Genomic DNA, 16,432 nt, shown 5'->3' with positions numbered 1-16,432 from the left:
TGTTTTGGGGAAATCAAGTCTCAGTGCAGATTATCCCCGTTTAATATATATTTAATATATATAAATGGGTGTATTTGAAAGGATGTTGACTGTTAGTGGAAAAGGCATGCTGTTAATAATACGAGCTTATATGTGTTGGATGTGACTGATTTGAAAGGAGAATGGTTTGTGAATAACTCTCATTTTGGGAGAAAAGTGGGATACTAAATAAATAAATAAATAAATAAATAAATAAATGCTTCATAATGATGCCCAAAATTGATAGAAATGAATATACTTTCTAAGTCAAGAACAGGATGGCAAATTATCTAATTAACGTTAGCACTAACCCAAAAGACAGAATCACTTTCCTGTCTGGTGTGTTTTAGAGTTCATGTGAGGAGCTACCAGATGTCATTTCTTGTCTTGACCCTGAGTTTAAGGCCTGTACACAAAATACAAGATCTAATCATCATGGAATATGTGATAACATAATAATTTGATCAAAGAGCCAACAAGTATATGATGTAAAAGCAATCAGAAAATGGTAGTTTATAGTCAAGATCCCACAAGCAAGCACATACTCCAACATGAGTGGTGATTTCTTTCCCTAATTCAAAGACCTGCCCCTCATGTGCTATCTTGAGCCACTTTTAATAAACACCCAGGTTTGACATTTTTAAAAGGTCTGTCAAAGCCCTGTTGTGAATACACAGTAGTTTCTATGCTTGGAGTTAAGTTATATGACTTTCAGCTAAACACATCTCTGCTTAGATTTCCCTGTAAAGAAGGGCACCTTGGATCTTTGAAATTTGCTGGCTTCCTTGTTATATGAGGAAGTGATGTTTTCAAGTCTTACTCCAAGTCTCAAGTCAAGTCTCTACCTTCAGGTCTCACCTCGAGTCTCAAGTTCTTGCAAGATACAATACTTTCAAATCAAATCTCAAATTGAGTCTAAAGTATTGGAGCCAATTTAATATAAAGAAGGGAGGTGGGACATTTTTCTTGGAGGAGAACAACAAGCATGTTAGTCAGTAGGCTTGAGGTGGAGTATTGAGGTCCACTGAGCAGCCTGTCCCTGCTCAGAGAAGCTTTCTAAAGCTTTTCAAAAGCTTTAGAAGGGTTCTTCCACCCTAACACATTTGCTATTCACCTCCAGGAAACATGTCATGTGCTCTAGGGCTAGGTTTTGTCAGTAGCTTGAAGTGAATCAGGCCAAAAAGTCAATTGCCAAAAATATACAAGCCACAAGTCTAATCAGCATGTCATTTATTGCCAGGCCAAGTTGGGTCATTTAAGTGACTTGAATCAGACTTGTCAACTTGAGTCTACATTACTGCTCTTAACCATTCATGCTATTATGCAAGAGACTCTTGGCTTTCATCATGGCTTATATGAGCCAGGCCTTTCTGGCTCATTCCTTCTATCTGGTACTAGACTTGGACAAGAGCCTGTTGTTCTCACCATCATGTAGCATGTTTGCAGCTTGCCTTTTCTCTTAGAAAGGGTGTGTTTTAGGTGATGGTGCCTTTTTGACTGCAGGCGTTAAGGATAAACATTTGTAGTGCCCTCCCTCCTTCTCCTCTTTATGCAACAGACAACAGAGCACTCAGCAATGAAAAGAAGCTTGATCTTCACTAGGAACCTGATACTGCTGTTGCAGTCAATAGAAAGTCTTGTTAAGATGTTTCCCTGACGCCAGCTTAAAATTTCTTATGGACAACAATTTCTGTCCTCCATTCTCTGTTCTGGATTTCTTCTTTGATCTTTCAAAAGGCCTTTCCTGTATCATCAACAGATTCTTTAGCCAGCAACATTATTGACCTCCATACTTGGACACCTAAGTGAAATTAAATATGCCCATGATAGAGGAGTATCACAGATTGATGCAATATTTCTTGAATGTGGAATTATTTAGACTTGGAAAGAGGAGGGTGCAATAATAAAAATTTTTGTGGGATTGTCAGAATGGGATAGGATTTCTATAATCCAGCTCTGAGGAAAGAGTAAAGCTACCGGTACTTTTATTGACAGTTTAATCATCTATCACTTACAGTATAATAGGTAGACTGTGTTCTTAAGTCCACAGTAAGCCTATTCTTTTGAGGTCCAGGCTTAACAAAATAGTCAAGATATGTTGCTGCTTCCATAAACAACCTATCATGCATTCATTTGGTTACTTTGGGTGCATCTACATTGACAGGAAAATCCATCTTATCTTCAGGTTACCCATTCGGCCGCAACCACAGGTTTGTGTACACATACAGAGCAAATTTGGGAGAACTGTCCACACAGTTCTCCCTTTTGAACACATATAGTCTGATAAATCGCTATATGTGTGGCTGCATCGTTATGGCTGCTCTGGTTCTTTTTCCTCTGCCTCCCCCTATGTGTGCGAATGTATGAATTTCTAAACTCCCTGATGTGGTGAATATCCTTCTCTCACACACATTCAGATTTTCTTCTCAAAACCAGGATAAATCTCCACATTTTCTCCCTCTGGATTAAAGCCCTAAGGTGATGAAAAGGCCTGAATTTGGCTCCAGTTGTCCAGCACATCATTTGGACAGTTGTGAAAACTAGGCGAGACTGTTTTATTTGGTCAGTATAGATGTCCTCTTTGTTTCCTTTGGTAACACCTAGTACAATTCATTTTATGTTGGACATGGGAATCAAATGGGTTGTTGGACTGCATTCCAGAGGTTGTTGGACTGCATTTCTCAGCATTTAGGGAGGGGTGAATAGTAATCCAGCAATATTTGGAGATCTACAGGATTCCTGCCCTTGCCATACATTTCAATGTATTTTCTTAGCCATGCTTCACATGATTAACAACTGATGGTGACAAATTGGTGGATGCATCAGTGCTTTTCAGTAGCTACCACTTTCTTTCTTTGCTCTGAGATACAGGTATGAACGTCATTAGCTATTTAAAACATACTAACTATTTAATAATAATAATAATTTTTATTTATATTTCCCACCTCTCCCTGCGGATCGAGGCAGGATTACAGCAATAAAACAATTCCATGTAAAATACAGTCGTTAAAACAGTAACATTACTATTCATTCATTCATTCACTAAAATAATGGATCATCAACTAACATTCACACTAATATTCATACAATCAGATCAGAAGCGGAGTATTTAAGATCTCTTATAAAAGATCAGGTGGGTAGGCCCGCCGAAAGAGATCTGTCATTAGTGCCTTCTTGAAGGCATCTAAGGTGATGATAAGACGGATCTCCACAAACTGTTCCACAAACTGGGTGCTGCAGCTGTGAATGTTCTGTAAGAAGTTGTTGTTAGCCTGGTTTTTGAGTACTTCAATAGGTTCTTTCCAGATGTTCTGAGAGTGCGGGGAGGATTGCGTAGGGAGAGGCATTCCCTCAAGTAACTTGGGCATTTAAAGCATACAACAAAGGAAAGGACATCTTTAATATTAAAAGTTGCAGTCCTAATTTAATCCCATCAATGAAGGGTGTTCTCACATCCTTAATAACAGGAAATATCCAATTCAAAATGGAAAAAATGCTGTGGCAAAACTACCTTGGTCATTTGTATATGCTTTTTATCCAGTATGTATGATGCTTCTCCCATCACCGGGGCCTGGGGGCCCCAGATGTATAAGCCAGTTGTTTGCCTGTAACTTGGTTGGGTGGAGAGAGAAATCTCCCATAGGGCTGGGAAACCCGTGGTCTATCTTAAGGCTCAAACTAAAGTATTAAAGGACCAAAGAAACATTATGCTTTTAACAGGCTTAGTCGCAGGTAACTTCCCCATCTGGTCCATCAATCATTTGGGAGGCATATAAACAGGGAGATCCCTTCTTTCTACCTTTTGGCTAGAAAAAATGTTCCCTGAAAAAGAAGTAGTTCTAGCCCTCTCTGCCAGACTTTTCATATCAAAGATTTCCTGCTTGGCAGGTATTTGGAGTCTAGGGAAAAGTGTATGACATTCAAGCAGGGCTGAGGATGTCCTAATCCAGGAGGTTTCTAACTTGAAAAATAATAGACTACTCCTAACTAAGTCTATCTATATCTGTGTACCTATTGTTTGAGATACCATTATGTACCACCCTGCAACTGAAATTTATTAAGTTCATAGGTAGAGAGAGCCAGTGTGGTTTAGTGGTTTGAGCATTGGACTACAACTCTGGCCATCAGGGTTTAATTCCCCACTTGAGCATAAAAATCCACTAGGTGACCTTGGGCAAGTCACACTCTCTCAGCCTCAGAGGATGGCAATGTCAAACCCTTTCTGAAGAAACTTGACAAGAAGCCTCTATGATAGGTTCCTCTTGGGGTCACCATAAAGTCAAAAATAACTTGGAGGCACACAACAACAACAAAAAATATCATGTACTTAGAACCAAAAATCATTACAATTATCCAGGTAAAATCCCGTTGTTAGTGTTTTCTGTGTCAGGCTAGCAGCTGAGTAGTCCTTAAAAAAAGAATGACTGACCCTTTATGTCCCACTATAAAGAAGGGATTTATGTCAAAGCTCACTTTAGTCGTAGCTATTTCTGGCATGGATTAGATAAATAAAGTCTCTTCCAGGCTGCCTATTAATAGGAGGGTATTTCTTATTTATAGAAAAGATGTAGGTTCTTAGGGTTACCTGTGTTCATTTGCTTCTTGCTGCATCATGTAATCTTTCATCGCTTTGTTCTCACTCATTAGGATCCATTGGAAAGACTAGTTTACAAACTGTCCTATAAAATAGAAGCATCGGCCTAAATACCCTAAAGACATCAGATCCTGTCTGATCTTGAAAATTAAGCAGGATCAGGATGGGAGACCACCAACAAATACCAGGTGCTGTAGGCTACATTTCAGAGGAAGGAACAGGCCAAACCACCTCTGAGTATTCCTTGCCTAAGAAAACTGTATGAAATTCATGGGGTCACTATAAGCCACCAGGCAACTTGAAAGCACATATACACATGCAGTAAAGTTAGTAACATGACATGTTATCCCATTAAGTGTTGTATGACATCCTGAGGTTTAAGGGGAAGTTGTCACCTGGGATCTGATTCATAAACATAAACTAACATTCCTTTATATAGTGTGGAGTGTGTAGCTGGTTGCATTAGAGAGAGGCCAGATGGTTTGTGCAGTACAGCTAATCAGATTAGAACAAAGCCTGAATGTACAAAATTTAAAGTTAACTCAGATTCTTTGAAATACAGATTACCCTTTTTCTAGATATACATAGGCCTGTTACAGACAGGCCAAAATAAAGCTGCTTCGAGTCACTTTGGAGTTATGGTATTTCAATGATGCATGCGTCCTAAGAGTCCAAAAGCTGCACCAAAGCCACACTCCAGTTCTAAGGACTGGAGTGCAGCTTTGGTGCGGCTTTTGGACTCTTAGGACGCATGCATCATTGAAATACCATACCTCCAAAGTGACTCGAAGCAGCTTTATTTTGGCCTGTCTGTAACAGGCCATAGATTTGCTAGTAATTCATACCAACTCTGTGAAGTAGGATAAGCTGAAATATGGATCATAGGTCAGTGTTACAGTAAAGGAGCTTTCTTTGTTGTTCATCTGATTCCTGGGGTATTGATCTACTCTAAGATATGGGTCAGGATGGATTTTCATGATCTGAAGAGTATGAAGACTTGGTTCAGGATGAACTCTTCATCCTGACACTTGGTGTAGGAATAGAAGATGCTTCTCTGTGTGTATTGGTGGTGGTTGGGAATCCTGGGACTTTTACTTCCAGATGCACCTCTGCAATCCTGCCTCAGAGGTACTCCTGAAGTTGTTTTTTGTGTATCATGTGAGGATGCAATATGTATCTCCCTCCGCCACTGAGCCCACAAAATCCTGGAGCATTTTACATGTGGGTCTTCAGGATCCCAGTTTTATTAAACTAGAAAAAAAAAAAAACCTAGATGCAGTGTAAAACATTTATGACACTGAGCAGTCTTGGATTCTTGTCCTGGATCCCTTTGAAATTTTTTCTGCCCAAACCATCTTGGTTTGTGCTAAATTTTGCTTAAATGTTCTTTTAAGCTGTTCTGACCACAGCGGTTTGGCATGAAGCAGCAACTAATTGCCAAACCTACAACGGTTGTCTTTAAAAAAATCATTAATTAAAACTTGCTCTTCTGGCTGACTTCACTGGTTGGATGCCATCAAAGCTTAGTGGAACATCATGAGACCAGAGACCCTATTGCTTCCCAGATTGAGCAGGGAGGAGACAAGATCAGTGGCCACTAGTGGTTACCTAGTAAAGTCAGCTATGACTTGTGAGCAACTAGTGGTGTAATGGCATGTACTCCAAACACAAATTCAAGGCATGTACAGGTATTTGATTTGACTCATAGCACAGTGCGCCCGCACCATATGTGGGCGCACTATACGCGGCTTTCAGCTTATGTGGAAGCTGCTCTGCAATGAAAGTAATGGTGCGTGCATTGCCCTGAGTCATGAGCATGCACCCCATTGTTTCCAATGGGGTGCCAGCATATGCGGATTTCCCCTTACATGGGGGGATCCAGAATGTAAGTGGAAGGTCCACTGTACTGTAGAAAGCATTGGTTTTTAAAAGCATAAAGGGCCACTGCTTCCTGCTAGAATAAAACAGAGATTTTTTTAAAGATGAAGGAACATGAATAGTGGCTATTTTTCTAGGGATAGGAGGAAGAAGAGATGGATTGATGATGTGGTCAGTTCTGAAGTATTGACCAGATTGTTGACATAAGATATTTGGGACAGAAATCTCTCCCCATTTCCGATCAGGAACCCTTTAACATTACACAATTATTGTGGTGGGATTACATTTTAAATGCCATGACTGTATATTGTGGGATCTTAGGGTTTGTAGTTTAATCAGGGTTACTAGAGGAGTTCTCTAACTGGGAATTCTAAATTCCTCTCTGTACACTACCAATTTCAAGATTCCTTTGGATGCCACCATGGCAGATCACAACATGTAATGTGAAAGGGCTCTAGCTATCAAATCTTCAGGGTCTGATCTTATACAAATGTGTCTGCATTGACCACAGCCTCTGTGAAGCCCTCTCCAATTTGAGGACTTTATTCTGTTCAAAGAGGGCAGAATCAGTAGTCCTGTGACAAGTTCCCCCCACTCTAGTTTACAGCCAGCTTTTTGTATCTTTAACAGATTTGGAAGTACTTGACAGTTACTTCCTTGTCATGGAGAGGTCAACCTTTTTCTTCTGAAAACTGTTGGAAATGTTTATGAAGATGAAAATTTTAACTATATGCAGAAGACAGGTTGTGAAAGTTGAAGACATTCCTTAGCAACAAGCTTGTGGAAAATGTTAAAAACCCTTAATTGTGGGTGAGCCTTCAGAAGCATTGTTGGCTTGCCAAATGAAAGTTTCATTAACCCCCAACAAAAGTGTATGTACTTATAACAGCAAAAGTTGGTGAGTGTATATTTGTGTTTGCATATCTGGTCACATGCAGAGTTTTATATACATGTATTAAATTTCTAACAATCTTTCCATACTTAGTCCCAGCACATGCTCTGAAAAAGGCACCTAATACACCAACCAACATTATGAAAAATAAGCAGGCTTCAATCTGGATGAATTACTACACATGAACCCTTTCTATGACACTTTGAATTCCATTGTGAAAGAAATGAAGGCTGTAAATAAGATGCCTTGGGATGAGATTACTGTATTGATATGAATTCTGAAATACTTCAATTAATGTTTGTTTTGTCCTGACTGTTTGTGTCCCTTAGGCCACCTAGAGATTTGGACTCCAAAGCCTGCATCAATATTGGTGACAAGGTACAGTGATAATATACTACACTTTTTATATATAGGGTTAGGAAAGAGGTGAATTAGAACAGGGAATTAAGAGTAACTTGGCAGTCCTATTATTGGGCAGAGGTCATTTATCATCTTTTTCAGTAATCACACTGTTATCTATTCATCTGTTAAAACTAACATTTAAAAGGATTTATTATTCTGTAGCACAGAGTCCGTTTGTTTGAGTTCTACTTAAAAAGTATATGAATGTAGCATTTTTCTTTGCAATTGCTTGCTTTATCTAGAGGACTGAGTAATGCTAAGAAGTATGTGGGACACTTACTGTGATGCAGCTGCCTGGATACCTGGTGTTCATGTAGTTCAGGGATTAGCAATTTCCAGGTGTGCTGTGTGTGTGTAGGGGGGAGGTTGGGGGGTTGGGACACACCACTACTCCTAGGGATTCAAAGGACTACCTCTGCTCTGTATCTGTGATTTTCATCCTCCTCATGCCACTCTCATTTTTTTTGCCCCCAAAATGGTTGGTTGCATTCCCACAAGCTTTTAGGCCTAGAGTCTAACAGGACACGATTGGCCATTTTGGGATCATTTTTATGCCCTCCCCTGGCCTCTTTATGCTTAGATAAGCTTTACAAAACAACATCTACAACTACCAGAAGTGACTTCCATTTCCTTTTGCTTTTGATGACCCATGACTATAATAGTCTTCCCCCATGATCCAGAATGGCCAGCTGTGCCCCCTGGAGGCTTCTGGATATGCTATTAGCCAACATCCAGCTAAAAAATTGGGTGTGGGAGCCATTCAAAACTAGGTTTAGAGCTCTAAGTGGAGTCTACAGGCTACACTTTGCCCGCCCCTACTGTGGCAGATGCATGCTGTCCATCAGTTGCCTGTCTGCAGATGTATAGATGCATATTCTCTTGCAGTAGTTTCCACAGTCATGACTTCCTCTTTTCACACAACTGTGCTCACAGAATGCTGCAGTTACTGCTTAGTATTTAGAAAATTAATCTCAGGATAGCCTCTAAATCATGCTAATATGTTTCTGGATCAGACAACCATCAGTATTTGTTCTGTAAAGGCATGAACAGTTGACTTTGGGGCTTATCTACACTGACTGAAAATCTGAATCATCGTGCTCTGGACTGGCCCTAGATGATGGCCATACACACTAGGCCAAACCTGATGCAATGTTGCAGCGGTATCCACACAGGCCAAATGAGCCAACATCACACTGGTCCCGCTGGGCACAGAGCCATTGTTGCTGCTTTCTCACAAGCAAGAGCTTTATGGAAAGCTTGTGGCATGCTACTGCTTCTGCTGTGGGTAGAATGGGTGCCTGTATGATCAGTGAGAGGAGAGGTTTGAAGGATCCCCGTTCTCCCATGGCTGGATGTCTCCTGGCTGTGAAACAGGGATGGGAGATGGTGTGATTCTTGACAGGTGGACAACTGCTTGGCCTGAATTGAGACAGATTTAGCCATCCACATGCCAAAAAGCCTATGTTCACCCTGGAGTTTCAAGGGAACACCAGAGTTTCCCCCAACTTCGCTTACTCTCAGACTAAATCAAATTAACAGGGAAAACCCACTGTATTTCCCCATAAGCAACTATGAGTTGTTTGGACAGACAGCAGTACCTTTGGTGTAGTTCAGGATTTTGCTTTTACAAGGTTTAGTAAGCCTTTAGTCAAGATCCCTGTGATGATCTTTAGGACCCACAAATGGAATCTGAAGTGTTTTGGAGAATATTCTTCATTTCTCTATAGAAAGCACTTCTGTCTGTGAAGATAAAGAGTGTTAGTACTCTTTGTCATAGGCATCCCCTTGTATAACTGCAACAATGGTTGCTAAATTGTCAGGCTAAGCTGTCATTTTCATTTTAAAAGCTTAGTTCAAAGAGACATGTAGAGTCCCTATAATAATCCACTGAAGCTCTTTTCTGACTAATGCAAAGTCTCTTTTATATTTTACACATTTTTTGGTGGCGGGTGGGGGGGGGCATGCAGACCCCATCATTTATCCCTGCAGGGTTTGCTGGTTAGGACTGACGGTAGTTGCAGCCCAACAGCCTCTGGACAGCTGCACCTTCTCCAGCCTTAGTTTATGGGATGTAATAGTTGGTGTGTTTATTTATTGGATTTATTGGGTTAATTTCCTGATTTCTCCTCCAAATTAGACTGAAGGTACCTCACTAATGTTTCATAAAACTAAAATAAAAAATAAATTAAACAAGTTGAAATGTGAAACCTTAAATAATTTAAAGGCATGGTTCAAAACCACTTAAAACACTACAAAACAATTTAAACAATTAAAAAAAAATAGAAATCCATGTTAAGGCCATTTGAGTGGTTTTTGAATAATTTTTTGGAAAATGCAAGTTTCACTCCTTGGTCTTGTGTGGGAATAATTGGAAAACACCTGAATAAAGTTTTTCCTTGTCTTCTTTCTGTTATATCTCATTTTCAAACTCGGCAAAAGCCATAATATTGGGTTCAAAGTAAAACATCAAATATCATTGAAATAAAATGTTTCAAAATATCCTCTGACTGCAGTATTCCAACTTGATTCAGATTATTCCTCCTGTCTTTTTTTGGGGGGTGGGGGTCTAGAAAACAAATAAACCCAGGTTCAAAAGTTGTTAGCAGAAAGTTCTGTATACAGACTTCCTCCAAAAATTAGATTGACTTGTTCTGTGGTGACTCCTACTGCTCCTCCAAGGAATAACCCAGACTAATAGGCTTGGTGGTTTTTCCATGGAAGGCTGGAGCAGCATTATTAACTCTCCCCCCTCTTAACTCTCCCCCTACAGCTTTTTATGTAACATCTCTATGGTGGCACCTGCTTTATTGATATTAATAGCAGCAGTTGCTCAGTGGCAGTATACTTATTGCTAAGCTCTGGCTAGTATTAGCAACTGTCTGCAAACAGTGTTGCTCGCACTGTGTATTCGATAAAGCTAGAAAGACTTGCTCCTAAGGACCTTAATTTGCAGCAGTCTCAGTGCAAACTGGCTACTTGTACAGCACACAGAATGGCAGACAATAATGGTGTGGCCATAGGTCCTCAGGCACTGAGGGAATTCCACAAATTTGACTCAGCAGATATATTTGCACTGCTTAGCTGTACAATGGATATAAAGACCCAAGTGGGCCTTTGTTGTAATACAGGCATGCCAGGTGTCTACCAGCTTGACAAGCAAGCATTCTGCAGGTGATGCAGATGTTGTGATGGACAATTTGTTTACTTCATTTAACAGCTGCTTAACAGTCTCCCAGAGGATGGTGGACTCTTTCCTTCTTTGGTGATCTTTAAACAGAGAATGGATGATCTCTCAGGAGTATGTTAGTCATTTATTCCTGCATGGCACGGGGTTGAACTAGATGGCCCTACAGTCCCTTTCAATTCTGTGATTCTATTAATGGCTCAACACTTTGTGAGAGGGGAAGCCATAGTAATCTCTTTAGGGAAAAATGTTTTATATTCCCAGGAGCATTAGAGATTGTAGTAATTAGACTAATACTATTCATTATATTTCTTAGTGGAAACATTGGTGTGTCATAAATGTCTTCCACAGTAAATGGGTCAAAAATGGCAGTAAGGCATACTGACAATTTATGTCCTTAGACCCATCAGTATACACATCTTGGAGATGTTATGTTCATATGTGTTCATTTGTAACATTCTATGATTCTACTGGGAAAGTTCCCGAAGTAGTTTATATATCAATGATCCCTACCTAAAAATATGCAAAGTGATCTTGTAGCACCTTTGAGACTAACTGAAAGGAAAAAGTTGGTAGCCTGAGCTTTTGTAGATTTGAGGCTACTTCCCCAGACCCATGTTTTTGAGTGGGGAATCAAGAGACAGGCTGTTTAAGTCGTCTGTGAGTAAAAATATCAATTCAGATTCAAAATTTTGTGGGTATGGAAATGAGGTGGTGAGTACAGTTTAGGCAAGTATCTAAAAAGGCATTAGATAAAAGGAAAGGGACAGAAGAGGGAAAAGAAAAGAAGATGTGGCCTAAATTAGGTTTTGCTGGCAGATTAATCTGGTTCTTTAAAAATACTTGTACATGTCTATATGATTTTCATAGTAGACACAATCTCCAGCAGAAACACTGCTGTTTTCCATGGCAGTTTGTAACATGTCATGCTGCCCTTAGAAAATGGAGTAATGGAAAAGTAGTAGGTGTGTATAGAGTTGCCAAGAAAAAATGTCTCAGAGAATTACAGAGAGGGGTTTTCATATGGCCAGAGGATATAGAAGGAACGTCTCACCATGCAAGATTACTGTATATATTCGACTATAAATCAACCTCATGTATAAGTTGAGGGCAGATTATAGATTTTGATATGACCAGCGGATCAATCGAGGGTAAAAATGAGGGGCATGTAACAAAGGATGTAAAGGATGAAACAAAGGAAAACAATATCAAAGAACTTACAAAACTTCAGCAGTTATAACTGTTTGTGGTGACACTAAAGGCTGGATGGATGAGAGAGAGTAGGGGGTGGTCAGTGCTTCCAGCACAGATTATATTTTTGCCTTTCACCAGGGGATGGGTCTTTTTTATATATACGAGTTAAAGTACAGTACTTACATTGACTCATGGGTAAATCGACTCAAGTGTTTTGGGTCACTTTTTGAGTAAAATTTCTAGATTTATACATGAACATATACAGTAATCTGTTTTTGATATTTCCACATGAGTTGGTAATTTCAATCACTGGGATTAGGCTACTGAACTAAACCCTGTTTGGAGCTTTGTTGTGAATATCTTTCCCTTGGGGCAGCTGGACTGGATGATCTTCATGTGCCTTGTGACACTGGATTCTGAAGAAGCCCCTTTAGGCATTGATTTGTTTGAAGGGATTTTTTCCCTTTCCAGACTTATAGGAGAGCAGTTCTGGTACTTAGAGAAACTATTGCTGCAGACTTAGTTTTAGGACCTGTACAGCTGGGTATTGCACTTATTTGATCCTTTCTTACTCACTTTCACCTAAGTTGTCATATGCTAATGTCTTGATGGTGTTGCAGATCCATTAGCATTTTTGTAGCCTGTCAGAATTGTTATCCCCCCCCCCTCACACACACACACATTATGAGATGGGAGGAACAAGAGAGCCATCTGGAGCACAATGACCCAGTAGTGAATCAAAGAAATGTCTGATGTAGAGTGCCTTTGTTCCAAGAAAAGCATTTCCCTTCAGTCCCAAGGGAGGGAGGAAGGGAGAAAGAAAGAAAAAGGTTCCCAAAGGCATCTTCACAGATGCAGCAAATGTTGATTGTAGAAGTAGTCTTGCTTTCCCTAAACCCCCTGTCTGTGTTATGGTGTTTCTTGTAAAGGAGAGGCTTTGCTATCAGATTTCTTATTTTACTTATGAGGAAGAGGCTTTATCTGAAAACCCATAATAGAAAATACTACCTCAAAGCAAGAAGATGGAGAGGAAACTGAAACATGCTGGGGGATGGTGCCAGAGCTTCTATGGGCTAGCCAGAATTTGTTTTGTGTGTGGGGTCAAATGGGAGGAATGAGAACAGGGACCTTTTCTCACTGCAAAGCTATACCACTATGATTCCTTTTTAACTGACATCCTGTGGAATTGTGGGATTAGTAGCTTGCTCAAAGGCACGAGAAGAGCTTTCTAGTGGAGGATTCAAAACATCCCTTCCTAAAATACAAATCCTAGGATTCCATAAGATGTTTACTGTCAAAGTGGAATCACAGTGCTATAACTGTGTAGTGTAAATAGGCCCCAGATCTGAGTCAGTGTGGCATAGTGGTTTGAATGTTGGGCTACAACTCTGGACTCCAGGGTTCAATTCCTGGCTTGTTCATAAAACCGACTGGGTGACATTGGGCAAATTGCACTGTCTCAGCCTCAGAGGCAATGGTAAACCTCTGAAAAATTTTGCCAAGAAAACCCCATGATAGGGGTTCGCCTTAGGGAGTTGAAAATGTCTTGAAAGCACATAACAACAACAAACTTCCTAGCATATCAAAGAGTGGCCATGCTGGCTGAGGGAATGGAGAAGCTATAGTTTAAAAAAGTAATATTTTGAAGCTCTGGACAGAAAGACACACTTCTTGTGCCATTCATTTCCACTGCTGTGCCCTTGGGTAAGGTGTATTTCAGGGGTAAGAAAAATGGTGTGCACCCTTGTAGGTGAAAATCATACAGATGTCTCTTTTTGCCTTGAATTCATGTGGACAGCAGCTGAAGCGGGTGTATACATTTTCCTCTACCTCAGTGGCATTTTGTGCAGGGAAAAAATGCAGATTTACCAACATGGAAAATATTTATAAATCTTTAATCAACCCAACTAAAAAGGAAGTATTCTAGCAATAAGGCAGTCAAGAAAGATACATTAAAAGTAATGTTTAAATGGACACTCTTGAAACAAACCCATTTTTAATGGAATTACTGTTGGCTCTGCATATCCATGGCTTCTGCATCCACGGATTCAACCAACCACAGTTTGAACATATTCAGTAAAAAAAAAATTCCAAAAAGGAAACTTTGATTTTGTCATTTTGTATAAGGGATGCCATTTTATCAGTGACATTGCCACCCCTGGAATCACCCGCTGTGGGTGGCTGTTGCTGTCACGGTGTGTGGCCAAAAGCCTACGCTCACCCTTTCTTTGCCATGGTGGCGGCACCCTTCTCACAAGGAGACTGCAGACACCGCAGGGAAGAAGGGCTGGGAGCCCTCAGCCTTTGTTCCCCATGGTGGTGACAGCCTCCTCACAAGGTGACTGCTGCAGCTGCGGGGAAGCAGGACCAGGGGCCCTCAGGCTTGTCCTTCCCTTCAGTGGTAGTGGCTACTCACAAGGAACCACTGCCACTGTGGGGAAGCAGGGCTGGGAGCACTCATCCCTCCCCCCAGTGAGAGGAGGGGCCAATCAGGTGTCGCTCCTCTTCTGGGATGTCACCTGGTATGGGCCCCATCACTGCAGCCCTCCAATGATACCACTGCATTTTATTATGCAACAGTATACGTATAATGCAATTTGAGCATACACAGATATTGGTATCCATGTGGGATCCATTGGTATCCGCAGGGGCAGGGGTCTTGGAACCAAAACCCAGCAGATAATAAGGGCCTGCTGTATTATTTGGCCAGGTATGAGAAATACCTCCATGGTGATTTTAAAAAACATAATTGTCATTTTAACTCTGAAGACCCATCAGCCCCTTTAGAGAAATAAATCCGAAGCACAGCTGAAGTGAATTCAGAGCTAGGCCATCAATGGAGATGTCCTTCCTTTGGCTTCTTTAAAGTCGATTGCTACATGTTGGCCTACTGTTGACCTTCTCTTGATCGTATTTCTTCACAGAACTTTGAAGTCAAAGCTGATGACCTGGAGCCAATATCAGAATTGGGACGTGGTGCCTATGGGGTGGTAGAGATGATGCGGCATATGCCCAGTGGGCAAATTATGGCAGTGAAGGTAAAGTGAGACTCTGTGGCTAATCTCTTTCTATGCATTAACCTTCCATATTCACACACACAGAGAATCCAGTTTTTTCAACATTAATAGATATTGATCTGAGGTTTGAGACAAATTGGTAACTTAGGCCTGGTACAGATAGGCGCAAAGCTCCGGCCTGGGGGCGATTTTAGGGCTCGGGAGAGCGGTGCGTCCACATACTCCCAAGCCCTACTTCACTGTCTGGGTTGCGCGCGCACGCGTTCACACAGTGTGCGCACCAATGACGTGCTTTGTTCACCACATCCAAATGGCGTGGCACACAAAGGACGTCACCGTACCGTTTCAGGGCGCTAATGGCATCATTTTGTGGCTTCTTTTTCATGGCGACATGTGGTTGCCATGGCAACGATCCATGGGATCTCGCTGCCCCTTTCTGCCCATCTGTATCCCCCCCTTAGACAAAAAAAGCATTAAAAATTGAAGGCCCCAGATAAGCAGAAGTCCATTCATCAGATTTTTAATAAATGATTTTAGGGCCAAGCATGATCAAGAGAGAACAGCAGTAATATGGGAAATAATTGATTTATATTCCAGCTGCCATTTAGTGGTACCTATTCCCAAAATTACATGCTGTTTTCGCTTTGCATTCCTTAGTTCATATTTCCATATTCAAGGATGATATCTTTCATTCCTCTCTTTTTTCATTGCTGGATATGATTTTCGCATAGGATTCAGTTTTACTGTAGAGGTATGTGGCCATCCCACAGCTCACAGTTATAAGTGATTGTTCCTTGAAGCTCTTGGCTGAAATGTTGGACTACATGAACACTCTCAGTCTGATGCAAGGTTTCTTCAATCTTTAATATGATCCTTGTAACTTTTCCTGAATGTATTGAATTTCTTGTTTCCATTTTGATGGATTGTATGAGGCTTGTCAATTGACTATTTGCACCTTGTTTTGTGTGAACTGGAACTAGTGATGTAAGAGATGAACTATATGGGTGTGTATATTAATGTATCTAATTTGTATATTCTACGTCTTTGGCTATGTTTGGACTGTCGTGTTGCCTGTACCAGGTAAGCTGAACAAGCCAAAGGCTTTCCCCCTTCCTGATGTCCTCAAACACATTGTGGAAGCTTACCACCTTCGTTCAGTTGAACTAAGAAATTATGGGTGTCAATTTTGGAATAAGCCATAATCTTAAATCAACTTCGGGTTTATGTGTGCTGAGAGAGAAGGGGTAACAGGC

At 40.7% G+C, this 16,432-nt stretch overlaps 1 protein-coding gene across 3 annotated transcripts in view; it reads left to right on the top strand.

The window, feature by feature from the left end:
* The window catches only part of LOC149322365 (dual specificity mitogen-activated protein kinase kinase 6), a 213,608-nt gene that overhangs the window by 100,340 nt on the left and 96,836 nt on the right, over positions 1–16,432 (top strand). For all 3 annotated transcript variants that reach the window (XM_089540393.1, XM_089540409.1, XM_089540401.1), the window contains exons 3-4: positions 7,712–7,760; positions 15,087–15,200. In XM_089540393.1, the coding sequence (XP_089396519.1) occupies positions 7,712–7,760; positions 15,087–15,200 (163 nt within the window). The remainder of the gene's footprint in view (positions 1–7,711; positions 7,761–15,086; positions 15,201–16,432) is intronic.

Source organism: Sceloporus occidentalis, unplaced genomic scaffold, assembly GCF_023333645.1.
Source record: "Sceloporus occidentalis isolate IW3139 unplaced genomic scaffold, rSceOcc1.0.p SCAF_1, whole genome shotgun sequence".
In the NCBI taxonomy this organism is placed as follows: domain Eukaryota; kingdom Metazoa; phylum Chordata; class Lepidosauria; order Squamata; family Phrynosomatidae; genus Sceloporus; species Sceloporus occidentalis.
Note: the sequence above shows the minus strand (reverse complement) of the source record. Positions and strands in the feature narration are given on the sequence as shown.